Consider the following 12,881-nt stretch of genomic DNA (forward strand, 5'->3'; position numbering starts at 1 on the left):
TGGGGCAAACAGGCCCTGAGGGCAACACCAGCCTCCAGCTCAAAAACTACATAATAAATATAAATAACAATTTAAAAAAAAAACTACACATACTTGACTTTGACCCTTAGACCCGCTCTCTGTGGGAGTAAAACCCCACAAAGCGGACAGTGTGGGCCTTATCACTGCAGGTTATGCATGCAAGGTCAGACTGAATAAACTCAGCTGCTGTGTACCAACAGTGCGGCAGCTGCCTGATTCCTCTGCACATTTGCAGCAACTAGTAAAACTAGAGAGCACCTCTTTGGCAGACAACCATTTACCCCTGCAGTCATGGAGTCAGCTGAGTATACCATGATCAGGGGGGGGGCAGAGTCGGCAAAAATTGTACTCAAGTGAGAGTACCTTTAGAGTTATGTGACTCAAGTAAAACTAAAAAGTAGTCATCTAAGATTAATACTTGAATAAGAGGATGTATTTTGTTCAAAACTACTCAAGTACTGAGTAATATGTGAGTAAATGAGCTGTTTTTGTGAATGGTATTTGTACTGTAACTATAGTAAGTGTGTGTGTTTGTGAGGGACAAAAAGATGCATGTACTGTAAAATATGCACATTTTACAGTCGCTCATGGCGTTATGTTAGCATCTGTGCAGTTAAAACATTAAATAAAACATCTACAACTGACTGCAACATGTTTTCTTTCTCATTGGAGTAACATTTTGTCAGCTGAAATGTAAACATGTTTACTGACACAGATGCAAAGCTGTCCTTTTTCCTACTACATTTTTTTTTATTTTTTTTTTATTGAAACTTTTATTAGTAGATTGCACAGTACAGTACATATTCCGTACAATTGACCACTAAATGGTAACACCCCAATAAGTTTTTCAACTTGTTTAAGTCGGGGTCCACGTTAATCAATTCATGGTAAAATATATACTATCATCATAATACAGTCATCACTCAGGTTAATCATCAGAGTATATACATTGAATTATTTACATTATTTACAATCTGGGGGGTGGGATGTAGAGAGGGTTGGGTTGCTATCAACATACTTCAGTCATCAACAATTGTATCATCAGAGAAATAGACATTGTAACAGTGTAGGTCTGACTTGGTAGGATATGTACAGCGATTGGTAACCATAGTGAGCTCAGAAAGTATAAGAACAAGTATATACATTTGATTATTTACAATCCGGGGAGGTGGGATGTGGTGGGGGGAGGATGTTTTAGGCTAGGGTTGTAGCTGCCTGGAGGTGTTCTGAGGTGAGGTGTGTTTGATTGGTGAAATGTCAATAGTGCTTTACGTTGGATTGGTGAAACTGAGTCATGTGACATGCCCGCAAAAACCAAAAACAAACCATCGTCATGTGTCTCATAATGATTGTGAACGATAGGCAAAATTACAATTAAAGTGTAGTTCCCCTTTAAGAGACTTCAGCTCCAGATTTGTTTGATATTGTCATTACTGCATACCTGTCAACTTTTGAAATCAGAAAAACCTAGTAGCCAGGGTCCAGGGGCCGCAGGCCCCGGTAGGTCCAGGACAAAGTCCTGGTGGGGGGTTCAGGTTCGCCCCCCCGACGCAAAATGATTGATTGCATTCAGACAGGTTAAAATGTTGCTAAAACCATCACTTTTCCATCAGTCACAGTGACTTTTCAAAACAAAAATATTACAGCAAAAATCATATGGGTTGATTGACATGTTTATCCTGTAAGCTAACTTCAATAGTTTGAAATTATTTTGACAGTTAATGCCAGTTATCCTGTCAACCTTTCACAAGACTTCCATTTGTTAATTGAAAGTATAAACACTTTTTACAGTAAACAAATGGTAAAACAGTACTAAACAATTCCATTAAAAAAAAAATTGGTGTCATTATTAACTTTCTGTCCAAGCTTGTATAATCTACTGCCTTGTTCAATTGTAAAACATATTCTGTGCCTAAAATTCACATTTCTCTCACAATTATCATACTGTAAACATGGTAAGCTAACTTCATTAAAATTAATAGTCCTGTCAATAGCATGGAATTACAATTCAAATGTAGTTTTTTTTGTAAGCCTTTCAAAAGAATTCAAAATATGAAAAATGAATGAAAATTAATTTAAGCCATCAGACACTTGAAAAGTGGCACATCACATCTCTAATGTAATCATTTGAACTTTTCAACAGAAATAGCACTGCAAAAATATTAAGGACATACTTCTGTATTTTGGTAGTTATGCTGTCAACATTTAACAAGATTTCTTCAACTTGGACTTGAAAGCATAAATAGTATAAACACTTTTAACAGTATAACAGTACTAAACAATTCCAATAGATAACATTGGTGTCATTACCTTTTTGTGGCTAAAATCCAAATTTAGCAAGAGCATTAGACTTGTGTTTTTTTGTCCCAACGTGGTCTTTTACATCGCTAATTCCTCCGTGTCCGATCGAAAAATCTTGTCTGCACAAGGTGAAATTCGCGTAGTTTTCACCCTTTTTGGAACGGATAATTATTCCCGGATAGGCTTTTGAATATTCTTCACGGAATGACTGCAGTTTTCTTTTCGGTTTAAGACTCGTTTGCGATTTTTCTCCGGCTGATTCCATGATCGTTCGCTCGTTTGGAAACAATGGGCAACAGGTGCCTCGTGCTTGGCAGCAGTGCTATAAATAGACTTGTGCATGGCATTCGGAATGGCTCGATAGGAAGTTACGGGAAGCAGTGTCGATTGTCATTGTTGTTACGCGATTTCGTGAATAAAACTTGAAAAAAAAAAAAAGTTTTTTAATTAATGAAAAACCGCATTTTTTATCACTGCAACCGTAACCCGGAATAGGTTGATGAAAACCGTACTAATTACGGGAAAACCGGAGTAGTTGGCAGGTATCTTACTGCCACAAGTGGTGGAAAAGTGTATTACAACTAGGTACCGCTGCAGCCCATGTGGCCCACAGCTGAGAAAAACATATTTTTGGGTGGCCCTCTCGGGGGTGCTCGCAACCCAACAATGGCTTGAAACCTTGACCACAAAAGTGAATTACCGAGAAGATGAATACTGTCTGCTGTTACTAAAGCTCCAGCAGGGATGTACATTATCCAACACAGTGGTCATCTGCAGCATTGTTAGCTTATTTGATAGTAATCACTCATCACACTGCTTTACAGCTGCCACAGTGTGAGCATGTTTAGCCACAGAGTGTGAAATGTCTTATCTAGAAGCTGCAGCAGCACTGACCTATTGATTGTTTCACACTGTCATTGTCACTTCATTACCTCTGCACTGTCCTCCAAAGAGGGATTAACAACAATAATCTGGAGGAGCGTCCGTACCTCCAGCAGGAGTACGTGTGCCAGCACATCACTCACTTGGACATGTGCGCCCTCACGGCGCTGCCGCCTGGCATGGACAAGGCCGAGTGGCTGGCCAGCAACAGTGAGTACATAGCTCTTCACTTTCAACGACTTTAAATATGATCAGGGCTTCATTTCCCCCCTTTCACGGTTTTCCCCGCAGCTGTGGCATTTTTCAAACACATAAACCTGTTCTCCAGCGCGCTGTCCGAGTTCTGCACGCCCAGCACCTGCCCGACCGCCTGTGGACCAGGCGACACGTAAGTTAATGGAGCGCAACACTCTGAAATGAACCAATCATAAGATATGGTTATTTATGTTGTCATTATTTGGGAAGTGATCCTTTAAAGGTCATATTTTATGTGCCGAACTGCTGCAAAGTAAAACAAAAGTAAAACCCAGTGAAGCTAAGGGGTAATTATTTTTCTTTTATAAGAATAGGTACACACTGTAAAAACTAAAATCTGCACAATCTACAGTAAAATACAGGCAGCTGTGGTTGCCAGGAATGCACCGTAAAAAATACAGTCATTAAGTATAGGACCTTACGGAATCTGTACATTTTACAGTTGATAACTGTTTTTGCTTTTGGTAAATTACTATGAAAAAAACTGATATATTGTTAACCTGTTTACAAAAAAAACTATACAATTTACAGTAAAATACCGGCAGCTATAGTCAGAGGTGGGTAGAGTAGCCAGAAATTGTACTCAAGTAAGAGTACTGTTACTTTAGAGATTTATTACTCAAGTAAAAGTAAGGAGTAGTCACCCAAATATTTACTTGAGTAAAAGTAAAAAGTATGTTGTGAAAGAACTACTCAAGTACTGAGTAACTGATGAGTAACATACACACACATATCATATATATATATATATATATATATATATATATATATATATATATATATATATATATATACACACACACACACACACATATACATATATATATATATATACATATATATATATATATATATATATATATATATATATATATATATACACACACACACACACACACACACATATACATATATATATATACATATATATATATATATATATATATATATATATACACACACACACACACACACACACATATACATATATATATACATACATTGATATATACAGTATATAATTTATATTTATTTATTTTGCCGCTTTTGTTTACATGTTAAAGGTGTTTTAATGAATATACATGCATGTTTAACACATATAGATTCCTTTCTTTCATGAAGACAAGAATATAAGTTGGTGTATTACCTGATTCTGATGACTTGCATTGATTGGAATCAGACAGTAGTGATGATAACGTCCACGTTTTCAAATGGAGGAGAAAAAAAGTTACTCCTTTCTGTCTAATACCACATGAAAGTGGTTGGTTTTTGGCATCTTATTTGTCCAGCTTCCATATTCATTTTTATACACTTTACAAGAAATACATTGGCGGCAAACTCCGTAGCTTGCTAGCTTGTTTGCGCTGGCTTTCGGAGACTCTTATTTTGAAAGCGCAGGCGCAATGGAGCGGCACTTTTATTGTGAAGACAGGAACTGTGCAGTCAGTCTTTAGGCTTTTGAGGGGATGTACGGTTGAAATGAAAAATGGTCTTTTTTCCTTCACAGTTTTGATTGATTGATTGGAACTTTTATTAGTAGATTGCACAGTACAGTACATATTCCGTACAATTGACCACTAAATGGTAACACCCCAATAAGTTTTTCAACTTGTTTAAGTCAGGTCATGTGACCCCTGGCTCTGTTTGATTGGTCCAACGTCACCAGTGACTGCATCTGATTGGTGGAACGGAGTGAACGTCACCAGTGACTGTATTTGTTGAAACGCAGGCACTATGAAGGTCTGTCTGACAGACCAAAACAAACAAAGCGTGCATTAACAGATCGATAAAAATTAGTAGCGAGTAGCGAGCTGAATGTAGATAAAAGTAGCGGAGTAAAAGTAGCGTTTCTTCTCTATAAATATACTCAAGTAAAAGTAAAAGTATGTTGCATTAAAACTACTCTTAGAAGTACAATTTATCCCAAAAGTTACTCAAGTAGATGTAACGGAGTAAATGTAGCGCGTTACTACCCACCTCTGGCTATAGTTGCCAGGAATACGCCGTAAAACAAATTAAGTGGCCTACTCAGTGGCCTAGTGGTTAGAGTGTTCGCCCTGAGATGGGTAGGTTGTGAGTTCAAAGACTATAAAAATGGGAGCCATTACCTCCCTGCTTGGCACTCAGCATCAAGGCTTGGAATTGGGGGTTAAATCACCAAAAATGATTACCGGGCGCGGACACCGCTGCTGCGCACTGCTCCCCTCACCTCCCAGGGGGTGAACAAGGGTGATGGGTCAAATGCAGAGAACAAATTTCACCAACTTAGCGTGTGTTTGACAATCATTGGTACTTTAACTTTAAGGCCAATTTTAGTGTTGCCAATCAGCCTATCCCCAAATGCATGTCTTTGGAGGTTGGAGGAAGCCAAAGTACTCAGAGAGAACCCACACAGTCACGGGGGAGAACATGCAAACTCCACACACAAAGACCCCTTGTCCGGGAATCAAACCCAGGACCTTCTCACTGTGAGGCACGAACGCTAACAACAGCTCTACCGTGCTGCCCTCTCACCAATACTAGTTTCTGCAAAATGCCTGTGTTTCTGAGACATGTGAGCGGGACATGAGGATTTTAACTTGACAGTATTCGTACTAACCCCGTTTCCATATGAGTTGGGAAATTGTGTTAGATGTAAATATAAACGGAATGCAATGATTGGCAAATCATTTTCAACCCATATTCAGTTGAATATGCTACAAAGACAACATATTTGATGTTCAAACTGATAAACATTTTTTTTTTTTTTGCAAATAATCATTAACTTTAGAATTTGATGCCAGCAACACGTGACAAAGAAGTTGGGAAAGGTGGCAATAAATACTGATAAAGTTGAGGAATGCTCATCAAACACTTATTTGGAACATCCCACAGGTGTGCAGGCTAATTGGGAACAGGTGGGTGCCATGATTGGGTATAACATCCCACAATATCTACGGCTTTTGACACACACAAGTGAATGCATCGCATACTTGGTCAACAGCCATACAGGTCACGCTGAGGGTGGCCGTATAAACAACTTTAACACTGTTACAAATATGCGCCACACTGTGAACCCACACCAAACAAGAATGACAAACACATTTCGGGAGAACATCCGCACCGTAACACAACAGAACAAATACCCAGAACCCCTTGCAGCACTAACTCTTCCGGGACGCTACAATATACACCCCCGCTACACCCTACCCCCCCAGCTCAACCCTGCCCACCTCAACCTCCTCATGCTCTCTCAGGGAGAGCATGTCCCAAATTCCAAGCTGCTGTTTTGAGGCATGTTAAAAAAAAGAATGCACTTTGTGACTTCAATAATAAATATGGCATTTTTTTACATAACTTGAATTGATTTATTTTGTAAAACCTTGTTACATTGTTTAATGCATCCAGCGGGGCATCACAACAACATTAGGCATAATAATGTGTTAATTCCACCACTGTATATATCGGTATCGGTTGATATCGGAATCGGTAATTAAGAATTGGACAATATCGGAATATCGGCAAAAAAGCCATTATCAAATCAAATCAACTTTATTTATAAAGCACATTTAAAATTTACCACAGGGGTAGCCAAAGTGCTGTACAATGGACAGGTTAAAAGATAAAACGAGTACCAAGCAAACACAACACAACATGATAAAAAATAAATAAATAAAATAGAATAAATAAAAACATAAAAACATAAAAACAGGTTGACAGCAGGTGTATTATGGGGCGCCATTGCAGGATGGATATCACTCAGTGTTAAAAGCCATGGAATAAAAGTATGTTTTTAAGAGAGATTTAAAAACAGGAAGAGAGGAGGCTTGTCTAACACTCAGAGGTAGGTCGTTCCAGAGCTTGGGAGCAGCAATGGCGAAAGCTCTGTCACCTCTAAGCTTCAGCCTTGTGTCAGGGACCGTCAACAGCAGCTGATCGGCTGATCTTAAGGATCGGGTGGGGCAGTAAGGCTGAAGGAGGTCGGAGAGATAGGTTGGCGCGAGGTTGTTTAGACATTTAAAAACAAATAAAAGGAGTTTAAAATTGATTCGATAACGCACAGGGAGCCAGTGGAGGGACGCTAATATAGGGGTGATGTGCTCACGTCTGCGGGTCTGTGTTAGCAGACGAGCAGCAGAGTTCTGCACGAGCTGCAGGCGGGCGAGGGAGGCCTGGCTAATGCCTACATACAGGGCATTACAGTAGTCAAGACGAGTCGAGATAAAGGCGTGGATTAATTTCTCAAGATCATGTCCTGATAGAAGCGGTTTCACTTTCGCTATTTGGCGTAATTGATAAAAGCTTTTTTGTACGACGCTGCTGATTTGTTTTTCGAATTTAAAATCTGAGTCGAACTTTACCCTCAGGTTTGTGACACAGTCGCTGAGATACGGGGTCAGAGTGCCGAGGTCAACGTTGGGGGAGGGAGAGCGACTTGGACCGAACAACATAACTTCAGTTTTATCTTCATTTAGGCTCAGGAAGTTAGCTGAAAGCCAGACTTTGATGTCGTGCAGGCAGTCAATAAGACGTTGAACCGTGTTATTTTGTGCCATGGGAAAATAAATCTGGCAATCATCGGCGTAAAAATGAAATGCAATACTGTACTTCCTAAAAATAGAACCAAGGGGGAGAAGGTAAAGCGCAAATAAAATTGGGGCAAGGATTGAGCCCTGGGGTACCCCATGTGGTAAAGGAGCTGTGGAAGACATAAAACTGTCTACTTTTACACAAAAACTCCTGTCGGTTAGGTACGACCGGAACCAGTTGAGGGCGGCGCCCTTAATGCCCACACAGTTCTCAAGACGAGTGATTAAGGTGGCGTGGTCGACGGTGTCGAACGCAGCAGATATCGGACATCTCTAGAATAAATCAATAATTGTAGCAGCCCTAATCCAGTTACTATTGTCGAACCTCTAAAGTTAAATTCCGCACTGATTGACTATACAAACGACTTTGTTTTAGAGTTTATGTTTGGACTGACGACCACGGCAGGAAGCTGAAGTGCTCCGCTCCACTTTACTTTGACTACGCCATGTCCTACATTCAGGACCTACTAACTGATGAAGATGTGTTCCCTACAAAAGCAGGTAAAAGTCCCAAATGTTTGGCTGTGTTGCACATCACTGATTAGGACTAAAGCGCTCACCTCTACCTCCAGGCTCAGTGTTCCCCACAGGCTTCATCTTTCTGGTCCAGAAGGTGTTTTTGCTGCTGTTCAGAACTCTGGCCCACATTTACTGGTCGCACTACCGACAGACGCTGGCACTGGGCCTCCACCCACACCTCAACACACTTTTCACACACCTGGCTCTCTTCTGCCGGCAGCACGCTCTCCTGGATGCGGAGGACACGGAGCCGCTGCGGGACCTCATTAAGGCTCTGGGACTGCAAGGATGAGACAGGAAACATTTGCCAGGTTACAGCTGGATACGAAGTTTTGTGAAATGTTCACCAATATCAAGCTTCGGTCGTGTATAGATTGTTATTTTTAATGACCTTTGTGTATTTTTTACCATGACAATGCATAACTATGAACTGATACAGACATTGCTGGTCCTTTTAAGTATTCTACATTTGTATTCAAAACACCCATAATCGTCTGGTGGCCACCTCTCAACTGACATAACTGGTGGTCCAGTAGCAAGTATTAACTGTGCCATCATCTATAACCACCATGACAACATTAAGACTGCATGATTACAATCTCCTCTCAACTATTATATATGGAACTACTCAACTTGTGTGTACTCTGTGCCAGAAACTTGTGCCTGGAAAATAAAAGTGGCAAAATGTTACAGATGATATGATGCATCAGAAAACTTTGTTGTACAGGAACCTCTTTATATTCCAAACTGACCTGAAACTCTTTTATTATTTCTTTGCCAACAACGCCCCCTGCTGCCATACTGACAAAACACACTACAAGTCCTTTTTGACCCCACAAAAGAGAGGCTTCAGTGGCAAACGTAAATTGTACCACTGCCACTGAAGCACCAATTTTCACATGAAGACTGTGAATTGGTTCACATTACAATTGCATCAAATACATATAAAAATTAAAGCTGCAAGCAGCGTTGGTCGGGCCCGCGTATTTGGCAGGTGCTAGTCCTAAATGTCCCAATACTTTTGTCCAGTGATAGTCCTAAGTGTCCCAATACTTTTGTCTACTTTTAGTCTGAAGTGTCCCAAGACTTTTGTCTAGTGTACCTACCTTGTCTGCATTGTGTGGGCACGTTGGTGCTTCCTGCTTTTAAGCAGCCATCTTAAAAAAACAGCAGCGCAGCAGCATCAGCGCAGCGGGTCTTTGAAGGGTCATAAAATCAAAACCGGAGCAGTTAGAAAAAAAGCGCTTCTGTCATTGTAATCACAAGGGTTCAATCTCTCTCCTGTGTTAGTTTGAAGGCAAAACGACAAACGCGCTCAGAGGAGATAGTTTTTGAAGGAAGGTGACCGGTTTTTACAAAAAATTTGTTTTGAAGGGGGAATAGCAAACTTCCTGTTGATTTTTGCTGGGGGTTGTCAATTTATGAAATGTAGGTCTAAGTGAGACCTACGGAGAGGTTTTTGTTTAATGTCTCTCCGACCTTCCCAGTGGGAGTTACAGGCAGTTTTGTCATTTTTTTCTTCCGAGGAGCAGTTTTTTCTCCGTTTTATTCAAAAATTGCTGTAGAGCGCAATTTTTAAATTTGGGGTTAGGTTTTGAAGCGTGTTAAGGGGGTCAAATTACAGCTCAAAGAGGCAAAAGTGACTGTTTTTAGTACTTTTTTGTCTTGAAGGGGGAATTGCCAACTTCCTGTTGATTTCTGCCCGATAATATACAATTATGAAAACTAGGTCTAAGTCAGACCTACATAGAGGTTTTTGTTTCATGTCTCTCTGATCTTCCTAGTGGGAGATATAGGCAGTCTAGTTTTTTTTTTCCCTAGGGGGCGCTAGAGCGCAATTTTGAGTTTTGGGGTTCGGTTTTTATAAAAAAAAGGTAATTTTCGCAGGTCCTGATGTGTGGGTCAAATATGGTGAGTTTTGAAGCATGTTAAGTGGGTCAAATTACAGTTTAATGTGGCGGCGGAAGAATAAAGAATAATAAAACCTTACAAATACAATAGGTCCTTATGTCCCATTGTATAAGGACTCCCTTTGGGAGTCCTTATACAATGGGCCATGCGGGCCCTAATAAATATTACCCAGACCGACTTTTTGGCTCTAAACTATTAGAAACATCTGTCAGGATGATGCAATTAAGTTCTAAATCACTGGAAACTACAGACATTTGCAGTGGTCAACATGTATTAAAACTTCTACAATCAAATTGACTTAAAAATATGCACTTTAAAATTCAAGCAAATTCTAAGGAAAGCTCATTGAGCAAAACCACACAAGTGTAATGATAACCATAGAGGTGGAAATGGAACTTGGTGATAAAGCCAAAGTGTTACATGTGTATCTCTCCTGGCTGCTCCATCCATCCATCCATCTTCTTCCGCTTATCCGAGGTCGGGTCGCGGGGGCAGCAGCCTAAGCAGGGAAGCCCAGACTTCCCTCTCCCCAGCCACTTCGTCCAGCTCTTCCTGTGGGACCCCGAGGCGTTCCCAGGCCAGCCGGGAGACATAGTCTTCCCAACGTGTCCTGGGTCTTCCCCGTGGCCTCCTACCGGTCAGACGTGCCCTAAACACCTCCCTAGGGAGGCGTTCGGGTGGCATCCTGACCAGATGCCCGAACCACCTCATCTGGCTCCTCTCGATGTGGAGGAGCAGCGGCTTTACTTTGAGCTCCCCCCGGATGACAGAGCTTCTCACCCTATCTCTAAGGGAGAGCCCCGCCACCCGGCGGAGGAAACTCATTTCGGCCGCTTGTACCCGTGATCTTGTCCTTTCGGTCATAACCCAAAGCTCATGACCATAGGTGAGGATGGGAACGTAGATCGACCGGTAAATTGAGAGCTTTGCCTTCCGGCTCAGCTCCTTCTTCACCACAACGGATCGATACAGCGTCCGCATTACTGAAGATGCCGCACCGATCCGCCTGTCGATCTCACGATCCACTCTTCCCTCACTCGTGAACAAGACTCCGAGGTACTTGAACTCCTCCACTTGGGGCAGGGTCTCCTCCCCAACCCGAAGATGGCATTCCACCCTTTTCCGGGCGAGAACCATGGACTCGGACTTGGAGGTGCTGATTCTCATCCCAGTCGCTTCACACTCAGCTGCGAACCGATCCAGTGAGAGCTGAAGATCCTGGCCAGATGAAGCCATCAGGACCACATCATCTGCAAAAAGCAGAGACCTAATCCTGCAGCCACCAAACCGGATCCCCTCAACGCCTTGACTGCGCCTAGAAATTCTGTCCATAAAAGTTATGAACAGAATGGGTGACAAAGGGCAGCCTTGGCGGAGTCCAACCCTCACTGGAAACGTGTCCGACTTACTGCCGGCAATGCGGACCAAGCTCTGACACTGATCATACAGGGAGCGGACCGCCAAAATCAGACAGTCCGATACCCCATACTCTCTGAGCACTCCCCACAGGACTTCCCGAGGGACACGGTTGAATGCCTTCTCCAAGTCCACAAAACACATGTAGACTGGTTGAGCAAACTCCCATGCACCCTCAAGGACCCTGCCGAGAGTATAGAGCTGGTCCACAGTTCCACGACCAGGACGAAAACCACACTGTTCCTCCTGAATCCGAGGTTCGACTATCCGGCGTAGCCTCCTCTCCAGTACACCTGAATAGACCTTACCGGGAAGGCTGAGGAGTGTGATCCCACGATAGTTAGAACACACCCTCCGGTTCCCCTTCTTAAAGAGAGGAACCACCACCCCGGTCTGCCAATCCAGAGGTACCGCCCCCGATGTCCACGCGATGCTACAGAGTCTTGTCAACCAAGGCTGCTCAGTACAACATAACCGAGTCCACAATAAATCAAAATAAAAGTAGACGATATACGGCATAAATTATATACATTTGGCCGACGATAGAACTTTTATACTATCGCGATAATGCATTTTGATGACACATTCTAGTTGTGTAACGCAAACTTGTCAGCGACAAGCGAACGACCGTGTCAATGCAATCTAGCGTCGTCACCAGCAACTGTGTCCTCAACACAATGTGGTGTCCTCTAGCAACTAACTATGTAATCCTTGCCTCCATGGTAACAACAAAAATGCGTGTCTTATAAATAATTCTCACTGGAGGACGAGGAATAGCTAAACAAGCTAAGCTAGAGCTCTTGAACGTAAACAGGGGTGGGCAGATCGATACAAATATTGACAGTAACAATGTCTAGTATCAGCATATTGTCGATACTTTAGGGCAGGGGTGCTCACACTTTTTCTGCAGGCGAGCTACTTTTCAATTGATCAAGTCGTGGGGATCTACCTCATTCATATATATCATTTATATTTACTTATTTATGAAATATATGTTTTTGTTAACAA

The 12,881-nt window shown here is 41.8% G+C and overlaps 1 protein-coding gene across 2 annotated transcripts in view; it reads left to right on the forward strand.

The window, feature by feature from the left end:
* The window catches only part of LOC133612216 (MOB kinase activator 2), a 33,099-nt gene extending 23,878 nt beyond the window's left edge, over positions 1-9,221 (forward strand). For both annotated transcript variants that reach the window (XM_061969433.1, XM_061969432.1), the window contains exons 4-7: positions 3,275-3,414; positions 3,496-3,592; positions 8,404-8,528; positions 8,600-9,221. In XM_061969433.1, coding sequence (XP_061825417.1) covers positions 3,275-3,414; positions 3,496-3,592; positions 8,404-8,528; positions 8,600-8,838 — 601 coding nt within the window. In that variant the 3' untranslated portion in view covers positions 8,839-9,221. The remainder of the gene's footprint in view (positions 1-3,274; positions 3,415-3,495; positions 3,593-8,403; positions 8,529-8,599) is intronic.
* The last annotated feature ends 3,660 nt before the right edge of the window (positions 9,222-12,881 follow it).

Source organism: Nerophis lumbriciformis, linkage group LG10 (genome assembly GCF_033978685.3).
Source record: "Nerophis lumbriciformis linkage group LG10, RoL_Nlum_v2.1, whole genome shotgun sequence".
Classification (NCBI taxonomy): Eukaryota; Metazoa; Chordata; class Actinopteri; order Syngnathiformes; family Syngnathidae; genus Nerophis; species Nerophis lumbriciformis.